This window comes from Rhinatrema bivittatum, chromosome 4, assembly GCF_901001135.1.
Source record: "Rhinatrema bivittatum chromosome 4, aRhiBiv1.1, whole genome shotgun sequence".
NCBI classification, from domain to species: Eukaryota; Metazoa; Chordata; class Amphibia; order Gymnophiona; family Rhinatrematidae; genus Rhinatrema; species Rhinatrema bivittatum.
The window spans coordinates 343713788-343735340 of NC_042618.1; the positions used below are offsets into that span (position 1 = coordinate 343713788).

General features: G+C 44.7%; 1 protein-coding gene across 4 annotated transcripts in view; it reads left to right on the forward strand.

Moving 5' to 3' along the window:
* Nucleotides 1-20734, forward strand: part of FDXR (ferredoxin reductase) — a 51692-nt gene extending 30958 nt beyond the window's left edge. For 2 of the 4 annotated variants that reach the window (XM_029600595.1, XM_029600596.1), the window contains exon 12: nucleotides 324-3510. In XM_029600595.1, the coding sequence (XP_029456455.1) occupies nucleotides 324-454 (131 nt within the window). In that variant the 3' untranslated portion in view covers nucleotides 455-3510. Of the gene's footprint in view, nucleotides 1-323; nucleotides 3511-20313 lie in introns of those variants that run through there. The other 2 variants (XM_029600593.1, XM_029600594.1) reach the window with 2 other exon arrangements.
* Nucleotides 20735-21553: the final 819 nt, after the last annotated feature.

The following is a 21553-nucleotide window of genomic DNA, read 5'->3' on the forward strand; positions in this document are numbered from 1 at the left end:
CACTTTTAAGACAGTAATGCGGGCACCTACAGAATTAATTTTGAAAAAAACAGCTAGTGAAAACCTCTTATGTGCTCCATAAAATAAGATGCCTTTTATTTTATCCACCAGTTGTCTCGATCACCTAAATTTTTTAGAAATGTGGTTGATGCATTCAGCTATGCTATACGCTCATAACTATGTAAACTGTCTTCCCCTACTGTAACCTTTCCTATGTGCGATTGATTCATCTGTACTCTGCTTAGTTTTGTGGGTTTGATTTTTTTTTTTTCCCCAGTATATTGATGCTTACACCTTGTTTTCCTTTCTTGTTATATCACCAGGAGTTCATCCTGTTTCCTTCTCTGACTGGGAGAAAATTAACGCCTCTGAAACCGCCAAGGGAAAAGAAGTCGGAAAACCTCGGGAGAAGATCTTGGACCTCGAGATGATGCTACGGTTAGCCAGTCAGTGATGAACTCTGTGCATGGCCACCCATGAACACTGGGTTTCTGTGATGGACCAGTCCAGGATAGTTTCTGCAACTGGCCAGCCAGTAAAGGCCCAGGGATTCTTGCAGTTTAGCTGGAAGGTGAACCCTGGTATACCACCAATGTATGGGTCGGGATGGACAAAAGAAAGGAAAAGCAGATTATAACTGGTCTAACAGCTATCAAAAGTGAAACACTTCCAGCATCTGAGGGTGCGTTTTTTGGGGGTTTTTTTGGCTACGTCTGTGAACAGTTAGGGTCGGGTTGTGGTTCTCAGGCATGCAGGGATGCATTTCCCAGTTCCAGTATTTATGTAAAGATGGATTTCTCACCACAAGTGCACAGAAGACAGCCCCTGGATGTCCTGCCAGTGACTGGATGCACAAAATGACCACAGTGGTACATCAGCCCCATGTCTCCACGCCCACAGAGCTCCTAGCCCATCCCCCTCCCCTTGCACTTTTGTTGCACTTGCTTACGCGTTATCCTGAGACTGGTGCCTTGCCACCCATTGTCTGCTGACCAAGTTTAGGTTCAGTCGGAATTTGAATGAAATTTTGGTGCCAGATTGGTGAAAGGACAGCATTCCTGCTTGTGTCCTTCACAGCAAGAGGCAGCGGCCTTTGAGCTCAATACGGAAAGTCCAAAGTTGTGTTTACTTTCGTCTTTGTTTCTCAGGTGTGTTTCAGATAAGCTGCTGTAAAACATGAACTCCCCTCCAAAGAGAGAGCACTTTGCCCCAGAATTATATGAGTCTCTCTTGCAATTTGCTGTCTTGTCTGTCTCAGCGGTGAGAACTGTTTTTGATGTGGACCGTGATCAGGGAAAAGACATTCTAGCATAGAAAAACCTCTTCATGCAGCACTGCAGCATTAATCTGGAGGGCATGAACCTGTTTGTCAGCTGGATTCTTTTTGAAAACAAGACTCTTCTGTCGAGAGAGACTGTGCTCCGTTTTGAAATGTGAAGTGAAGGTGATGCTTGCCTGATCTAATTTTGGGAGGGGTTTCACTGCAGTGCAAATGCAGAGCAGGTTTGGCACTTTTTAGAAAATAGAACTGTTTGCTCTGTAGACAGAAACTGTATTCAGCCAGTTACAGGCCCTCATAAAAGAAATGTACCATCTGACTTTCCTTGAAGCGGGTCTGTGTAAGAGGGACGGGGAGCAGACAGCAGAGAGGAAAGGAGGATGTGTGTGTGGAGTGACTGGAGTACGAGGCATCTGAGAGTTGCAGGTGGTACAGTCTGAGCCATGCCTGCCTCCCTAAACTTGTATCCTTGTGTCCTAGCCAGTGGGCCTCAGACCTGATCGGCTGGGCCACAGAAACGCCACCACTGCCTGAGGCTCAGATCCAGGCCCGCACATGGGCTCTGCTCTTAGCACCTCACAGCAACAAGAGGCTCCAGTGGTTGCTCTTAAACTTGTAGAAACTCCTTTCTGAGAACCTGTGTAACTGTGCATGCCTCTTCTTCCTAGCTACGGCATGAGGCCCCGAATGTGGTAATTATTGGGCAGCGTGCAGGGCATGGATAGCTGGGACCTGCTTTGTGCAGTATACACACATTGCACACAGCACTGCCTATCTTCGAGTCCTTCCAGCCTGTCTTAACCCAGGCTGAGTGAGACGGGGAGAAAGTGCACTGAGCACTGGATGTGACTCACTTTGAGTGTTGGAAGCACCAGCGAAGGAGCTCTAATTGCTACCTGCGGCAGCCAAGGTAACCAACCAAGCCGGCTGCTTACAGCACACGGACTTCGCCCTTATCCTGCACTATTGTGCAGCAGTGCTGGTCCATCACAATGGGTTCATGTATGCCTTCACCCCTTTTTGCCCTGTATTTTTAAAATTTGGAAGAGAGGCTAGTGGGGGTTTTCGCTGCTTTCTGAGAATTTCTTTTGGCTGTCTGAGTCCTGTCTATGCCTTCACTGCCTGCTATGAAGAGGCTGGTGTGCCACACAACGTTTTTGTTAATGAAGATGTGCCTTGGCCATGAAAAGGTTGATAAACACTGTCCTAGATGCTTCTACGATTAAGGGTCAATTTTCCAAAGAGTTTATCCAGTTTACAGCAAAAACACTAACTGAAAATAGAACTTGTAATGATAATGGCTCCAATTAACTAAAACCCTAGATAAAGGGGCCGGCCCTAGTCATAAAGGGATCCTTGCCTTTTTAATCTCTTTGCCTTTCCTTAATGGGGAAGGTAGAGCTACAAATTCCATTTTGCCCTGAGATGGATATAGAAGTCCTTGATTACTTCACGAGGTGCTTTTGACATGGACTGAGTCAGGATACATTAGCAGTAACCAGGCAGGAACAAGGTAATTAGTTTCCATTCTGGTGCGTCCGATTTGGCAAGGATCTTTAGCACATTTCAGCATCCTGAATAGCTCTATTAAATGCAGAGCAGCCATCTGTCACAAGAGCTGATCAGCAGCACAATGCGCTTTTAATAAACCTGGGGTTATTGGCCATTCTTGTGTTTAGCTCATCTCAGGTCTGGCTGAAGTCAACATCTCCCCATCGGCCTCTTGTTGCTAACCGTAATTTTTATGGCTCCTGACCATTAAATGACCTGGAGGAAGCAATGGAAATGCGGTGAAGAGCAGTGGATCTCCTTCAAAAGGCAGAGCCGCGCGGGGGGAGTTACATTTAGTGATGTCTGGTCTCTTAAGAGCACGCTCTCTAGCGCAGTTAGACCGGCTTGACATCCAGCAATGGACTAGGGTTGTCCCAACTGATTGAAAGGGTTTTGTTTTTTTTCCCTTTCTCCCAGCTGACCCCAGTTGTCTTTTCAAGTTTGCCCACTAGGTGCTGCTGAGACGTCACTTACACACACTTGCTCTTGATCCTCCTCTCTGGTGGAGCTCTGAACACACATTTTAGTTGTGTTCAAAAGATTTTTCAGAGCTCTTATAGATGGTTAACTCAGGATATCGATATGCTTCGCTTTTAAAGGGAATGACATTTTAAAAAAGAAGGCTTCAAGTTTTAGGTGATACTTTTTTTTTCATTACTAACCTAAAACTAGTTGTTCAATTTGTTTTGGAGTGTTGTCCTCTCATCTTTGGGTCTGTGGTGTTTCTCTCCCCCCCACACACACACACACTTTAATCATCTATAAAGGAGGGCTTCCCAGTCTTGTCTTGTTGACTTCATAGCCAAATGGGTGTTTCAGGAACTCTGTAACACATATGCATAAGACAAATTTGTATATCCTTGGTCTCCAATATGTGCACATTTATCTCATGTATATTCCTTATAGCTATTCTGAAAACCCGACTGTCTTGTGGGGTCATCAGGATAAGTTTGGGAAGCTCTGTTTTAGGGACTTGTGCACTGATCTAAACAAGTTACTAGAAGTGTGATATTCTCACAGGCTGGGTGCTGGACTTCTAGTTTGGATCAGTTGTGTAAGCAATGAAATTTACCTCAAGTACATCGGCCGCCATTCCATGGGGAAAGCTATCTTATGACTTTGGGCCTCTGGCTTTTTATTTGGGGGAAGATTTAAGGTATTTATTAGAAATGAGCTAGGAACTAGGGTGAAAAAGAGCAACCTCAGACCTTCTGCTTTCAGCCAAGAGAAGGTACTGGTGTCCTAGTGGAAAAGCCGGTCTGTGGACACTCGTTGTGCCGCCCTCTTAGCAGGTGGAACTGCGGAGGGCCCATCAGTAGAGACCGAACCAGACAGGTATGCACCCCACATTGTGTTCAGGGACAATGTGGGGTACAGACGACATCTCCTTGAGCTCGTAGGACAAACATGTCCCCTGTTTCCCTAGCACATTTTGGATTGAAACATTGAGATTTTTTTTTTTTTTTTTTTGAGAGTATCATTCAGCCATAAAAAAAAAGAAACCCTCTCTTTTTTGAGTTTAGCATTCAATGCCTGTCTCAAGTCAAGGAAGATGAATCAGAGTACCATTTGCATTCAGGGAAGGGAAGAGGAAAAGAGTGAGGTAAGCCTGATTAGGAGGGCCAGAGAAGCTATTTATTTAATGAAATCCTGAAATGCTTTCAAACCTGCTTTCCTACATTACTCTCATCCCGAACAGCATCCTGTCACTCAGATACAGAATCTGCTACAATTTAAAAAAAAAAAAAAAACAAACAAAAAACCAACGAGAAAAAGAACGGAAGCATTTAGCATTTTCGATTGGTTCATTCTTTCAAGGACATGGGTAACACCCTAGGTCAAAGAAGAGAAAGTAGCAGAGTAAGACAGGCTCGTTTGAGAGAGTGCAATGGGTTGCACCTCCCATGGCCTTATTTTAAGGCTTCCCAGGATCTGTACTGGTGCCCTCCACAGCCACTTGGGATTTCAAGATAACCACAGCTTATATCCATGAGCTAAATTGGCGCCCAATGTGCCCCGTTTTATAGCAGCCTGAAGTCCTCCTGTATTTCTGCCCCAGTTCTCAGAGGGGACTTTGTGTGCCTAAGTCTGCTTTGAAAATCAATAGGAGCGAGCAATGCATACCTTAGCATGGCATAGGCATGCACCTGTAATGCTTGCTTGGAAAATTGGTGGCACGTGTGTGAATGGGTGCTCTGCCCCCCCCCCCCCCCAGGACCGCTTCTTTGCAAGACGTGGAAAAGTCTGCATGGAATGGCTGTTGCGCATATTTTTCTGTACGCAACCCTCAGGGTAATTTTCAGAACGCCCCATTTCTCATGCATAAAACCGTGGTTGAAAACGGCTCCCAATAACTGCATACTTATCTCGCGCATCGTCCTTGCTGATATCCTGAAAACCCGGCTGACTGGGGGGTCACCAGAAAAGAGCATGGCCGGAACCGTGGTGGTAATAAGTGTGCCAGTGCCTTCTGTAGCTCTTTTGAGAGTTTTTTGTTTTTTTTTCACTGCGCAGCTGCAAGCCCTGCTCTTCTTTTACCCTGACGCCAGGGTTCTGCCTTCTAGCAGTAGCTGGTAAATGTGGTGAGGCCATTGCCTGGTGGCCTCCCAACCCTATAGAGGCGAGCCAGCCCATGGGCATGAAGCCCTTTCACCCCAGAGCAACCAGAGCCAGTGGCATTCAGGGAAAGTTTGCTGTGCCAGAGCAAATCTGGGATCCTCCGGCATGGGAAGAAATTGGCTGGAAATGGAGATTTAATTTCATTTTTCTACTTATGGATGGATGCATATCTATTGACATGCAAATGAAAAAAAAAAAAAAGGCTCAGGTTAGAGTTAGGACTGAAGGCTCAATATGGATGGGGAAAAGTTCAAATGCAACACCTTGGGGGGCTTCTTTCATGCCTAGACTTGCAACGCCCAAGCAAAAGTTTGCCCTCCTAGGACACTGGGGAGATTATAAAGATGAGCCTTGATAAGAGCAATGACAAAGTAATCTGGTAGAGATGAGCTGGAGTCATTGCATCCGTGTAGATTCCTACAGTGAGAATGCTCTCATTCCTTCGCTTTCTGACATTACAAACTTACAGGCCGATACAGTACAGTGCGCTCTGCACATTTTACTTTCAGAAATTAGTGCCTACCCAAAGGTAGGCACTAGTTTCTGCCGGCACCAGGAAAGTGCACAGAAAAGCAGTAAAAACTGCTTTTCTGTGCACCCTCCGACTTAATATGGCGATATTAAGTCAGAGGTCCCGAAGGGTAAAAAAAGAAAAAAAAAATTTAAAATGGGCCAGCGGCTGTTGGGCCGAAAACCGGACACTCAATTTTGCCGGAGTTCGGTTTCCGAGCCCGTGGCTGTCAGCGGGCTCGAGAACCGATGCTGGCAAAATTGAGCGTCGGCTGTCAAACCCGCTGACAGCCGCCGCTCTGGGTCAAAAGGAGGCGCTAGGGACGCGCTAGTGTCCCTTGCGCCTCCTTTTGCCTGTTTCTACCGCACCACCTAATTTGAATACTGAATTGCGCGCACCGGCGAGTGGGCGTTCGTCTGCTGTCCCATGGACTTTACTGAATCGGCCTGTTAGAGAGCCTCTACTACCCTGATACCCTCCCTATACAGCTGTATGCCAAGACCCTGGTCCCTGCTCATCGCTACACAACTCTATGGCAATACACGCTGCACTCTCACTATGCAGCTCTATGACAGGACTCCTGTTCCTTTTCTAGACAGCTCTATGCCAACACACTTGCACATCTCTGCCACCACACATTGCTCCCTTGCTAGGCAGCTTTGTGGCAGGGGCACACTTCGCTCTTCCTATACATCTCGACAAAAGAACTTGCACTGTTCTGACAACCTACTGCTGCCTCAGTGTACAGCTCTGTGCCAAAACACTCTCCTCCTTCAACGTATAACTCCGTGCCAAAGCACTGCTTCCTCACTGTACAGCCCTGTAACAGGTCACCCTGCACCCTCACTGTTTTTGTCTCTTTACAGGAAATGCTGATTTACTAAATTACCTCGGCAGAGCAGTGACATTCGTAGTGCAATTACTCCGGAAGGAAAGAAAGTTGGATGCAACTTCCAGAGCCATCTGTCTTAGAAGGAAGCTTGTAGATAATATGAGAGAAAGCAATTTGTAAAATGCAGGTGTTTAAAATATGGTGTCCAGGTAAGCCCTTTAAATGTCTCTCCAGCGACCGAGACAGAAGTGTCCTCCCTTTTCTCGGTAATAACCTCTTTAAGCAGATTATGTGACTTGCCAGCCGATGGGATGCTTGCCCAAGGACCCAGGGCAAGAGCTAATTGAACACAAACCTCACAGATTCTGCTTTTATTTCCATAAACACAAGTCTAACAAAAAATCCTTAATGAATCAAATTCTGTTTCCATCTTCCCTGGCCCCTAGTATGATGCTAGCATTAAGACAATTAACTAACAATTTAAAAAAAAATTATTAGCCTATTGCCTGCAGCTTTCAGTATGGCAAAGAACACAGCTTGAACTGCTTCTGCCATTTCATCTGTGCAGTAACCATGTTTAAAAAAAAAAAAAAAAAAAAAAAGTGATTAAGCTAGTTAATTAAGTAGCAAACCTGAAAGTCATAAGTCAGACAGGCATAGGCAACACAAAGCTCTTATTTATACCAAGTGTGGGGTTTTTTTGGACAGAGGAATATCATAAAGCAGAGGTGTGAAATCTTGGTCGGCAACCAACGGATCTGAATTTTAGGATATCTGAGAGCCAAATTAATTTGCACAGCTCAGCTGGAAAATCAGGCTGGTCTGTAGCTCTCTGAACTGGGTTTTGCACCACTGGAATAATAAGCTCCATAGCAGGGCTTCTCAGCACTTTCCTGACAACACCACATTCAGTCGGGTTTTCAGGATATCCTCAGTAAATATGCATGAGGTAAACTTGTTTATATTAGAGACCTAGTGGGTGCAGATATATATCATGCATATTCATTTTGAATATCCTGAAAACCCAACTGGCTGGGAAAAGCAGGCACCAGGACAGATTTTGGGAAGCTCTCCTGTACAGCTTTTAGATTTATTAAAATTTATAAATCACCTACACATATGGAACTAGGCAATGTACATATAAACTTACATAAAAAATATTAACATACAACAAATCAAGATTCTTCATCCAAACAGGCAAAAACTGAATTAACTGTCTGTGATCTAATTGCATTTAAATAGAGCTGCATGCTTGTTGAAAAAGTACATTTTTAAAGCAGTTTTAAACTATTTTGTACAATTTAGCAAATGCAATTCATCTGGCAGCGAATTCCAAAAATTGGGCATCTCCACAGAGATTTAATAACCCCTGACCTCTGCAAGCCTATCTTCTTTCATTGAGGGAACATCAAGTAGACCCTGTTGTTGAGACCTCAGTGTCCATGAAGGTTGATAAAGGCGAACACGAGCATTAGCCCAAGGGCAGTCAGCCCTTGTGCTAATGCTCTCTTTCTTTCTGATGGAGGTGGAATAGAGTTATCATACTAACCGCATGTCTGTGGTGGGAGACTGAGCCAGTCTTGGATTTACTGCCATCACATGCAGCTCTTATTCTTAGGTCTGTATTTCAACCCGACTGCTTCAGACCGGGGACATGAAGGCCGGGTTTTTCCTGATGGGCTGGTTGGTTGAAGGATGTGATGTGTCTGAGGGCTATGGAGTCACTAGTGCTTATGATCTGAGTGTCCCCAGCTTGCTACCAGTCAAATGTTGACTTTGGCTGTATTGGAAGCTCCTGAAGAACTGTGCATTTTGCTATGAGTAGTGGGGAGAAGAGAAAGAGGAGAGGGGCTACACCTAAAAGGAGAGAAACAAATGGCTGAGGGGGAGGAAACTTATTAACAGGAGGATTATTAGCTGTTAAAAAGGATTGGATAAGGAAGTGAGAAAAATGGATCAATAGGCAATGACTAGAGGCATAACTTTAGGAATACTTTACAACATAGATTTGTAGAAGGGGTATGTGTTGTCATGGGGGGGGTATTTAGTGGCAATGGAAAGAGTGTGGAAAGCTTTTGGGAGGTGTATTTGGAGGGTGTAGGGGATGTGTGTATGTTTGGATGGGCAAGGGGTGACATAGGGGTTATAGAGTGGATGGTGTGTGTGTGTGTAGGCAGAGGCTGTATTTGTGAGTGTGTTAATAGCAACATAGTCCATAGAAAACACTGAGCAACAATTCGAATATTAAATCATCGAAATAGAACAATTTTAAGCATATAAATCTTAAAAATATAAATTATATAGAATCAACTTGAGCCAACGCTATCAGAAGATACTGGTTGAAGCCCGTTGCGGGCAAGAGCCTGCAGATTAAAACTTAAAAGCATCAAGAAATCTTCTGATACCGTTGTCTCAAGTTGGTTTTATATATTTATATTTTTAAGATTTATACGCTCGAAATAACAACATAGTAATGATGACAGAAAAGGACAAAATGGTCCATGCAGTCTGCCCAGCAAGCTTCTTATGGTAGTAACTGCCGCGTTTGTGCAGATTACCCCCATGTTCCTCTTCAGGATGTGTGGGTGAGGAATTGTGTGGGTGTGGGGGTGTGGGTGGGTGTGGGGGTGTGAGTGGAAAGGGTTGTGAATGTAGTGGGGTTGAGGGATGGGTTTGATGGGAGTATGGCTATGTGCAGTTGGAAGATGTAGTTATGGTTGGTGCAGGGGTGTGAGTGTGTGTGTGTGTGTGGGCAAATTGAGAAGCAAGAGGGGAGAAAACTTGGAAGGTGCCTTTTTGGCACCATCCTTCAGCAGTTGCGTCAGTTATTATTTTCCCTGTCTCTTTCTGGGCAAAAGGAGTGTAAGTCTGAATCTGAGGGGGGACAGGTGAGGTATGGGAGGCGGCAGCTTTGAAGGAGGGATGTAAATTCGTGTGAAACAAAATGGGAAATTTTAACAAAATTTCTCATTTGGTTTCAAGAAAAATGAGCAATTTTGTTTCCCTTCATTTTGTGTTAAAAACCCATCTTTGCCACCACCGCTGCAAAAAAGAACCCCCCCCCCCCCATCCCAGGCCCCACCATCCCCAGAACTTGTCACTCATATTATAGTCTTTTCATGGGGCAAGAGAAGAGATGTGCTTTGACTGAACCTTTTGGTTTGGCCTTCATTATCAGCTCGCCGCAGGAAATTTCAGTTTCCTGTGGTTCGGGCCTTTTTTTTTTTGGCTGCCCCGAATTTCGGGGTTAGTTCTCACTCTTGTGGATTTATTATAAATCAATAAAAATAAAAAAAAATAAAATAAAAAAGAAATTGTGCTGGTAGACTGAGGCCTACACTATAGTTAATGTCTTCTGTAGAAAACGGGTCCGACTAGTTTGCACCATTTTGTCTTGAAGAAATTAACATTGGCATTGGCCTCAGGCTGCCAGTGCCATTGGTAAGCCTGCCACCAGTGGGACAGGCGACACAGAGATTACTCCTGCCTAGGAATGTGCATTCATCTAGAACGAATTAGACAATTTCAACGAAATTGTCTAATTCGTCCTGTTTCGGCCACCCCGAAAAACGAAGGGAATTTCCCCAAAAGTTCAGGAAATTTCGTTTTTTGGGTTCATGCACACTAACGGGGTTAGTTGTTAGCACTCACTAACAGGGAGTTAGTGTGCACTAACCCCAAAAAACGAAATTTCCTTCGTTTTTCGGGGTGGCCGAAACAGGACGAATGCACATCCCTAGGCAGTAGTAATCTCTGTCTCCTGTCCCACTGGTGGCGGGCTTACCAATGGCACTGGCATGCGTTAAGGGCTTATTGCATGTGAAAAGCCCCCTTAATGCATGTGATAGCACCATACTGAATGGTGTGATGCAAATCTGAAAAAGAGGAGGAGTTAGGGGTGGGCTGGGTTTACCAGTTTGCAAAGTCCTATCGCACAGACTTAACACCGATTTTAGTTACACCTTTTTCAGTAGTGTTAAGCCGTGTGATAACTTGCATTACGGGGCGGTAAGGTGTTGGCACATTTCATGACATCTCCCAAAAGGCCTGTTTTAGTAGGTGTGAAACTCCTGCCTAGCCATCTGGGGAGAGTGAGAGCCTAGCCATAATGTCCTCTCCCTAGATAGGTATTTGTATCCCTATGGGAGGCCCACCTAGTAACTCGAGGTGAGGTTTACGTATTAGTGTCGGGGGTTAGGGGCCACTTTGACATTCAACGTGAGACGTAGGAACAGAACAGTGCTCTCTTGTGAAGTGCTCGCTTGATGGACTCTCTACCTGGGTAACATCAAGTTAGGTGGAGAGAACATTGCACAAATCTCATCTTTGGGTGAGTTTCCTCACTCCGAAGGTCTTCAAATCTTCACAAGAGACCACTGTTCTGTTCTGTTCGCAAAGTGTGAAAACGTTATCGCAATTTGCGCTGCCTTAGCTCTTTGCATAGGTAAAACACGCCCCTTTTGCTATCGCATGCGATACTTATCGCATTTTGATAAATCCAGGCCTTAGATTGTAAGCCCTCTGGGGATAGAGAAATACCTACAGTACCTGAATGTAATCCACTTTGAAGCGTTGCAAAAAGCGGAATATAAAAATAAATAAATCTTTCATGATCTTACAGATAGAAAAAGTCCTAATTCAGCACCACTTGTCTGATTAAAAATCTTCCAAGCTCATTTTGATATGTTGCCTGTATATATTGCACCATACAAGCCGAGAGACATTATTGGGCACAATGCAGCTATTAAGAACACTAGCAGTAAATTTGAGGGACTGAGACAATACCTGACATACTGTACCCTGGTTTATGAGTAAGATTCTTTCTTGTCATTATAGGAGCAAGACAAACCCAATATAAATCCTGTACCTCCAGTTCTGCAAATATATCCCCAGAAACCCCAGCCAGCCAGTTAGCCAGCCTTGGACCCCGAGCCCCCAGTCACATACCCTGTACTTTCCCAGAAGTACTCCAGCAAGCATAGCAGGACCCTGCAAGTTGGAGCCGTGCTGAATCTAGCGAGACTTGGCATGAGGGCACAGGCATCTGCTTGGCTCCAACTTGCAGAGCCATGTGATGCCTGCCGAACAGTTCTGGGATGGCATGGCTAAACGTTGGTGGGGCCAGGGCCCAGGTGGCCCACCCCATTCTGATACCTGTGCCATATATGCTTTATAATGAAGACTGTTGATCAGTTTAGTAGTTGCCTTCTGAACCGACTCTATTTGGTCTATATCCTCTTGAAGGTGCAGTCTCAGACTTGTATACAGTACTTCAAATGACTAGAGCAGAGCTTTCCAAACTTTTCATGTTGGTGACACACTTTTTAGACAAACATAATTTCGTGACACAGTAATTCAATCTACCAGCAAACCAGAAGTTAAAGGTTAAACGAACAAAATGTATTTCAACAATTTATGTATGTTTCCTTAAATATATACATAAATAAAATGTTTCACAACACAACCTATCTCATAATAAATATTTGCAGGCTTCCACTTCCTCCATGCTGATCTCGTACATTGTGAGATCGGCATAGAGAAAGTGCTACTCTTGCACATTCCCAAAGATTACATGTGCCAATCACTAAAAAGTAATATTTTTTTTTACCTTTGCTGTCTGATCTTAGTTTTCTAATCGGTTGGTCACAGGCTTTTTTTTTCCAGCTTTCCTTTCTTGTTTTTTTTGCCAATTCCTTTTACAGGGTCTTTTTTTCTATTTCTTTTCTCTCCATCTGTCTTCCCTCAAACACATAATCAGGTTCTCATTCTCACACGCTATCTCACACATTCTCACACACACACAGGCTCTCACTCACATGCAATCTCACACATCCACAGCTCTCACTCTCACATGCCTCTCTCTCATACATACATACATACTGTCTCTCTCGTGCACATGCTGTCTTACTCTCACACACACACAGGCTCTCTCACTCCTACATGCTCTCTTGCTTAAGCACAGGCTCTCACTGGCACATGCTGTCCCTCTGCACGGGTTGCCGAAGGATGGGCTCTTCAGAGGCCCTGATCTTCCCTGGCCGTGACATGGGATCTGCAGCGGCCCTGCTATCGGGTTTCCTCCTCTTCTCGGGCTGCCGCGACGTGGGATCCGCAGCGGCCCTGCTATCGGGTTTCCTCCTCTTCTCGGGCCGTCGCGACGTGGGATCCGCAACGGCCCATTAATGCTGCTCTTCTTCTGTACGCAGCAGATGCTCCTCCTCCTTCCTGCCCACGCGGCTCCGGCAACGTTTTTCTTCCAGGGCTGCACAGGCAGGAAGGAGGAGGAGTGAACGTGACCCTTTTCTTTGGGCCGTGGTGATGTAAGCTCCACCACTGCCCACCGATCTTCCTGCTATAGTTCCCTGCTTCCGCCGGCCCTGTGGACCGGGCGACACACCTCCACACTACAGGCGACACACTAATGTGTCCCGACACACACTTTGGAAAGCTCTGGACTAGAGCCTTACACAGAGACAATATCACCTAGAGATGTTTAACTTACCGGCAATCGTTTCCAGTTTCGTTTTCGTAGAACCGTGGGAAATTTCGTTTCCCGCAGTTCTGACCGGTTTTGATGTCGGCTGTCCCGATCCGGAAAAAAACCCCCCCACCCTGATCCTTCAGATTTAATTATTTACAATCCCCTCCCCTCCCCTCCCCTCCCGACCCCCCCCCCCTCCCAAAACTTGCCTAAAGTCCCTGGTGGTCCAGCAGGGGTCCTGGGAGCGATCTCCCGCTCTCGGGCCGTCGGCTGCCAGTAAACAAAATGACGCCAGTGGCCCTTTGCCCTTACCATGTGACAGGGGCTATCAGTGCCATCGGCAGGCCCCTGTCACATGGTAGGAGCAATGGACAGTCGGTGCCATCTTAAAAAATGGCACGGGCCATCCATTGCTCCTACCATGTGACAGGGGCCAGCCAATGGCACCGATAGCCCCTGTCACATGGTAAGGGCAAAGGGCCATTGGCGCCATTTTCATTAATGGCAGCCGACGGTCCGAGAGGGGGACATCGCTCCCAGGACCCCCGCTGGACCACCAGGGACTTTAGGCAAGTTTTGGGGGGGTCGGGAAGGTGGGGGATTGTAAATAATTAGATCTGAAGGGTTTGGGGGGGTTTCTGTGTGCCCTTTCTGCCCTCCCAAAACGATAAGAAAACCACACGAAATTTTGTGGGGTTTCCTATCATTTTCGGGGACCCCCAATACATGACGAATTAGGAAATATCGTACGATATTTTAATTTTGTCAAAGAAATGATGCACTATTATCACCTCCTTTTTCCTGCTGGTTATTTCTCTCCCTATGGGACAAGCACAAGAGATCTCTAATAGAGTGGTAGGGATTGTAGAGCTGAGTAGCTGTGTGGATGGACAAACTAATCTGTATGCACTTTATCTGGCATCGTGTTTTCTACGCACCCAATCATTCTTCTGGCTTTTGCTGTCATTATGTCCACCTGTTTGGCCAATTTAAGATCATCAGACATGATCACCCCCAACTCCAGCTCTTGTTTTGTGTGCAGAACTTCACCCTCTATACTCTATTGCTTAATTGTTTTTTTTGTTGGTTTTTTTTTTTTGCAATTCTAGTGCCTGACCCTGCATTTTTTTTAGTATTAAATCTAGCGGCCAGGCTCTAGATCATTCCTCAAGATTCCTTCTCATGTTTTCCACACTTTTCAGGGTGTCTATCTTGTTTAAGATTTTGGCATCATCCACAAAAAGGCAAACGTTTCCCAGTAGCCCCTCCCCAATTTGCTTTCAAAAATGTCGAACAGAACTGGAACAAGGACAGAGCCCTGTGGCACACTACTGGTAATCCCCCTTTCCTCAGTGAACTCCATTTACCATTACCCTTTCTTTCTCCCACTCAACCAGTTTCTAACACAGTTAAGTCATTTTAGATCATATATCTAGGGTGCTCAGTTAGTTTATAAGTTGCCTAGAGGAAACCATGTCAAAGACCTTGCTACATTCGAAGTACAATACATCTAGCACTCTCCCCTGATCTAACTCTTTAGTTACCCATTCAAAGAAATTGATCAGATTTGTTGGACAAGATCTACCTCTGGGCCTTATTTACTAAGCTTAAGTAGAAGCTTTCTGGTAAAACTTTGCTGCTTCTGATCCTGTGATCAATGGGATTTCAGAAACTACATTAATCCTCTGTTTTTGGAGTGATTTTATTAATTTACTCTCCACCAACATCAGACTAGCTGGTCTATAGTTCTTACCCTCCTCCATACTTCCACTTTTGTGAAACGGAACCACATCTGCCTGGTGCAGATGATCCTGTTTTTGGAACTCCGCTGAACTCTAAAGATACATTGAAAAGGTCAGACAGTATGGCTGTCAGAACTTCCCTAAATTCTCTTAATTCCCTCACATATATCCTGTCTGGCCCCATTGCTGTGTCTGATTTTAATTTTGCAAGCTCCTCATGAACATTTGTCTTCTGAAAATCATTTGAGATCTACCTCTCTTCCATTTCTATTTGTGGCAGTTTTCTGTGGTTGTACTCCAAGCCCTTCCTCAGTGAACACGGAATAGAAATACTGACAGTGCCTGAAAGAATCTGCTTTGAAGTGCCAAACAGTGAAATATAAATTGAATAAATACATATTTATTAAGCAATTCTACTTTTTCCTCTTTTGCCTGTACATATTTCCCCCTTTCACCTTTGACTTTTACAATGCCACTTTTGCACATTCTCCTATACTAACCCTGGGAGGATTAGATACCCAGACTTGTAAAGATCAGATCCAGAATACCACCCGAAAGCTTTTTATCCCCGGACACTCCCACCACATGTGAAAATAAGACCACTGCTGTCCATGACCCCTCCACCATGTTGGACTCACTGTCACGAACAGCTTCATAAAGTAAACAGACATATGAACTGTCCTGTACAGCAGTTTGACCATCAGCTCAGACTTTCTGCTGCAGATGAACAGATGATGTGCATTTTGCCAGATCCCCTTCCACTGCGTAGGGCCAAGATACAAACCAAATCCGAATTCAACGAGTCAAGTTAACACCTGAGAGGTACCTTCTCCAAACTGCAGTCAGGATACCCTAATACATAACGGAGATACCTTTCTTTAAGCCTTCACATTCACCAACAGGCCGATACTGTAAAAAGTGCGGGAGAACCGGCGCTCCGTGTTGAGCGCCCGCTCTCCCGACGCATGCCCAGGCACCTCTCCTGGGCACGCGATTCTCTATTTAAATGAGGTGTTGCACTGATAAGGAGGAAGTGGGACAATAGCGCATCCCTAGCACCTCCTTATTAGCGGTAGAGGTGGCTGTCAGCGGGTTGACAACCAACGCTCATTTTACCAGCATCAGTTTTTTAACCTGCTGACAGCCACGGGTTAGGACGCCAGTAAAATTGAGTGTTCGTTTTTCTGAACCACTGACCGGTGGGCAGGCAGATTAAAAAAAAAAGATTTTTTTTTTAATTTTTGGTTCCTCCGACCTAGGCTATTAAGTCAGAGGGTGTACAGAAAAGCAATATTTTCTGCTTTTCTGTACACTTTTCCAGGTTGCTTAGATTTTAATACCTGCCTTTGGCTGCACATTTTACTTTCAGTATCCCGGGTGACTAACTAATAGGCTATCAACATGCATTTGCATGTGATGAGCGCTATTAGTTTTCACAGTATTTGCCACGCGTTTTTAACGCGCTATTACCCCTTACAGTATAACACGCGGCCAAACGGGTGCTAAAAAGTGCGCTCAGCCAAGCGCACCGTACTGAATCGGCCTGTAAGAAAGGTTTTCAACTCATTCAATTTTCTCAAAGGCTGCTGAATATCAAAATAAGCCCCCCAGCACTTTTCTCGCCTGCAGATATCCCACCTGAGATTCCTCCTGAAGATCAAACTCTTCTCTAAGATTTGCACATGACAAAAAAAACCCCTCATCATCCACAAAGTGTTTAATTAAGAAAAGCCCCCTTTCTCACCACTGAGCCACAATGGTTGAAAAAGCGTATGGCACAATGCAAGAGGTTTTATACACCAGGGCGATGGGAGAAACCAACGTTCCTGACAGCCCCCAAATCTTCTGACCCTGTCCTCATACTCCCATGGTATGTGCCAAAATAGGATAACCATGACCTACCAGCCTACTCAAAAGCGAGTAGGCTGGCATGTGCAAAGCTGAGAGTAGTTCTACTACGCCAGCTTGCTCTTTTTCAAGGGGAAGCCAACAAGTGTCTGTATTGTCATGCCAGGTTTTCACGCTTAGGAACCTTGCCACCCAGTAGGGAACCCTAAGATTGGAGAGAGCCACACCATCTCCTATTCTTTTGATCTCCACAGCCCATTCAACTTAATTCTGGCTTGTTTACCGCATCAAATGAGTTTACTCATTCAACTGTGTAGCTCTGTAAAAACTTTCACTGGCACACCACAGGGAATGAGCTGAAGCATGTATAACAGCCTAGGCAGTGCATTCAGTTTTAACAAGGAGCACTGCCCCTTCCAAGAGATCGGGAGATCTTCTTACCAGGCAATGCCATTTTAAATTTTACAGATAATAGTAACGTAATTTTCTTTATATAAACGCTGAAAGTCACCTGTCACGTATAAACTAAATATTTAAAGCCTTGCTTGACAGTTTTAAATATATGCAAACAAGGGGGCACAGAGACCTTACTACCAAAAGTGAACAAACCCAACTTGTCTTAGTTGATCTTATACCCAGGGTTGTGCCCATAGAGTCCCCATCTATTCTGGCCCAGTTGTTGCCAGGTGAGTGATATAGAGAGGGACATCATCTCCGTTCAAGGAAATCTTATGCTCTCTTCTGCCCAACCAGACCTACTTGATTTCCTCCATATTGCGTCTGACGGTGGCAAAGGGGTTCAATATCCAAGTCAAATAGCAATAGTGATAGTGAGCAATCCTGCCTGATGCCCCTTTCAATAAGGAAAGGAGCCATAAAAGAGTTGTTTGTAAGCAATCTAGTCTTAGGCTTTTCGTATAGGTGATTTCACCTAATCCAAAAATCGGCTAGGGAACCCAAACTCTTCAGGAACCATAAATAAGTAAATAAATAAGGCCAAGGTACGTGGTTGAAACCTTTCTCTGCGTCTAAAGATGCCAACAGGCCCGAAAGACCTTTTTGCTTGGCTCTGCTGCGGATATTGAAAAGCCAGTATTGTTGGTAGACAGTCAGCCTGTCTGATCAGGATGTGCTATCGTAGAGACACTTTGTTCCAAACTCATCTGCAGAACCTTGGCTAAAATGTTTAGGTCCGAATTAAGAAGGGATAAGGGTCAGTATGGCCCGCACCCATCTTCCCACTCTTTTTGTAAATCAGGGCTGTAGTGGCTTGCAGCCCCAAACACATTCAAGAAAAACGGAGCCAATTCTGGCTAAAGAATTTCTTAAAAAATCAGTTTGAAGTCCGTCAGAGCCAGGGTATCTCCCGCCCGGTAGAGCAGTCACCGCCATCTGAATTTCCAGCAACCCAATTGTAACAGCCAACTTTATCTGCCACAAGCCATGGGTGGGCTTCTGAGCTCCTTTGTGCTTGACTGCTATTGAAGATCTTCCAGCATTGTCTTAGCCTATCTGAGAAGGAGTTTGAGTTTTCTTACAGCTCTGTAGTCAGAAGGCACGTTTCTATGCACAGTTTATTTACGCTTGGTTTTCATTCTGTTATGAATTAATGGCGTACGGTGATTGAAGCTTGCCTATGTGTGAGTTTTTAGCACAAATGAAAAAAAAATAGGTACCCACCTGCCCAACTTTAAACACACAAACATACACACAGCCGAACATTATAATGAATAAACATAACAGAAGCCAACATTAGCTTATTTTTTGGGCACCAGTTTAAACCACTGATGAGGGATTCACACCCAATTTGTATCCCCCTCCAACAGACAACAGTCCCTGACAGCACCACCACCTGAAATGCTGCAGAGGAAGGAGAGATTGGTTTTGGTGTTTTTAATGGCTCAAGTTGCACATACATCCAAAGCAGTGCAATTTCATCCAGTGGCATGTAGCGTCACTTATATTTATTTATGGTTATTTCATAGGCGAGACATTTTAAGTTCCTGCAGTGGATCAGAAATAATTGGCGCCGGGAGGGGAAGGCAGTCCCATTCCCCACAGGGCAGAATGGAGCCTATCAAAGATACAAGATTAAAAAGAAGCTTTCCCCCTCCCCAGCTTCCTTGCCTCAGTAATTTTTCCTGAAGTTGCTCTCTCTGTACACTAAAGCCTGCAACTTTCTGATGCGTTCAGCCCGACTCCCTCCATCCAGCTGACTGATTTATGCCTATTGGTGAAGGCAAAATTTCACCAGTGATTTAAAAGAGTTTTCTGCACCAGTCTAATAAAACCTGAGATCCGAAGAGGAAACATGACAAACCACCTTAAAGGTGCTGTGTGCAAGGAATCGATGAATAGTCCAGCCTGATGAGAAGAGCTCAGGCTGGTGAGGCTTCTTAATCTTGTGGGGTTAAATAGTGATGACCTTGGCTAGTGGGACTAAGTAGTGAGTTTCTCAGTTTCAAGGATCAGGCTAAAAAGAGAGGGTTTGTATCTAGGTGGGTTGAGCAGTGAGTCTCTTTTTTTCATGGATTTCAGCACAGAAGGTCCCAGTCTTGGTGGTTTAGTAGACCGAGTCCTGGGCATGGAATTGGACAAGGAAGTCTTGGGTCATGGTGGTAAGGCGGAAGGGTCCTGATCTTGGTCTCTGAGTTGAGCAGGGTTAAGTAGTGAATAGCCCCAGTTTTAGGAGTTGAGCAATGAGGCTCATATATTTGGATATGGTCCGGGAGCATTAGCACCCTGGAATAACATAGTGAGTTTTTTTTGTTGTAGGATTCGATAGAGTATAGCTTGGATCTTGGATTGACCATGTCATTACTCTGGTTTCTGGCCAGAGTATTATAAGTGCAAATTTTGCTTTTAGACTTGTTCTTATTGTTATTTTGGTAGTCTATTTTGAGATATAAATTTGCAGTGCTTATGCAGCCACCTCCGCAGTATTTGCCAATCATATTGGCGGATATAATTGTCTAATTTGATTATTTGTAACAGTATTTGAGATTGATTGAGGATGTGAACATTTTCCGAAAGCAACTAAAGGCCCATCTGTTCATTGAAGCTTTTGGTAACCAAAATTGATTGTTTTTAAATATTTGTCTGATAATGTTTAAATTATGGTTTTTGAAATGTTTGTTTATGTCTGTATTTTGCTGCTGCTGTTTATGAAAAAGATGTGCAACGCTTTGCACATAATTTTGTAGGTAGCGGTATATAAACTTTTCAAATAAATATTGCTGTGACGGGTGGCCAATATGTGACTACATAGTAGAGAATGACCCTTATGGAAACTGTTTTACAAGAAAACTTGGATCCTTAGATAAAGTTATTACTAATTTTAAACAGACATTGACTAAAGCTCGTCTCTGCAATAAAATGTATGCAAAAAAACACTAACAAATCCCATTTTAAAAAATACTGTGTGTCTAAATGGAGGTCCTTGTTTTACAGGATTCAGCTCAAGCCAGCCAGAGGTGTCACTTAATCCACAACTCATCAGATGACTGTTCTACATCTCCAGGCAAAAAGATGCCAGTTCTTAAAAGTGTGGAGGAGGAAGGCGAGGGAGATAGCATCATAACATCAATGTGCAATAAAGAAATCGTTGTAATTTTTAAAGATATGAAATATTTTGCCAGGCTTCAGCGGGAATGTTGAGCTGACACACTACCAACTTTTGAAAGGGCAGTGACGCTGCAGACAGGTGCTAGATACCAGAGGAATGGAGTCCAGCGCAGTCTCTGGGGCAGACAAACCCATAGCCTGTGGCACTGTGCCAGAAGCCAGTTCGTTCCGCTGTGGCTAACAATGGACCTGAGTTACTAAGGCTCTTCTGCCATTTTGTGTCTAGGGCAGTGGTTCCCAACCCTGTCTTGGGGGACCCCCCCCCCCCAGCCAATCAGGTTTTCAGGATGTTCACAATGAATATGCATTGTGGATATCCTGAAAACCTGACTGGCTGGGGGGTGCCCAGGACAGGGCTGGGAACCACTGATCTGGGGGGGGGATGCTTAGTACAGGGGTGGCCAGCTCCGGTCCTCTGAGAGCCACAAACGCACCAGGTTTTCAAGAGATCCACAATGAATATGCATGAGATAGATTTGCAGGCACTGCCTCCATTGTATGAAAATCTATCTCATGCATATTCATTGTGGAGATCCGGAAAAACCTGGCCTGCTTATGGTTCTGGAGGACAGGAGTTGGCCACCTCTAGCTTAATAAATGATGCCCAATGTTGTTTTCTTTTCCCATCCCAATAGGCTAAACGAAGTTTACGTTTGAGAAAGGTTTATGGATCTGGTTATATATTAGGTTTCATCTGAACATGCAGCGTTTCTCTTCACCGAAGTCGTTTGTGAGCATCGATCCTTCCTGACGGTCGATTCTTGCCTCTCTTTTCCATGTTGTAGCATTCAGTAAATATTGAATCGCACTGAATTGTTCGTATCCGATCTATACCATTTTAATTCATGGTTGCATTCATTCCCACTCTCCCTTCACGGGGATGTGCTGTGCCTGTTTGCCCGCTTGTTTTAAAGCTGTCCCTCTGCTGATACAAGTCGGCGAATGAATACAAAGGCGTCGGTGTTGCCTGTGTGTGTGACCTCTGGCTGCAGGGGCTCAGGTCGGTGCTGAAAACGACTTGTTTGCAATTTCCCCTTGCTGCACGCCGAACTTAAGATAGGACACT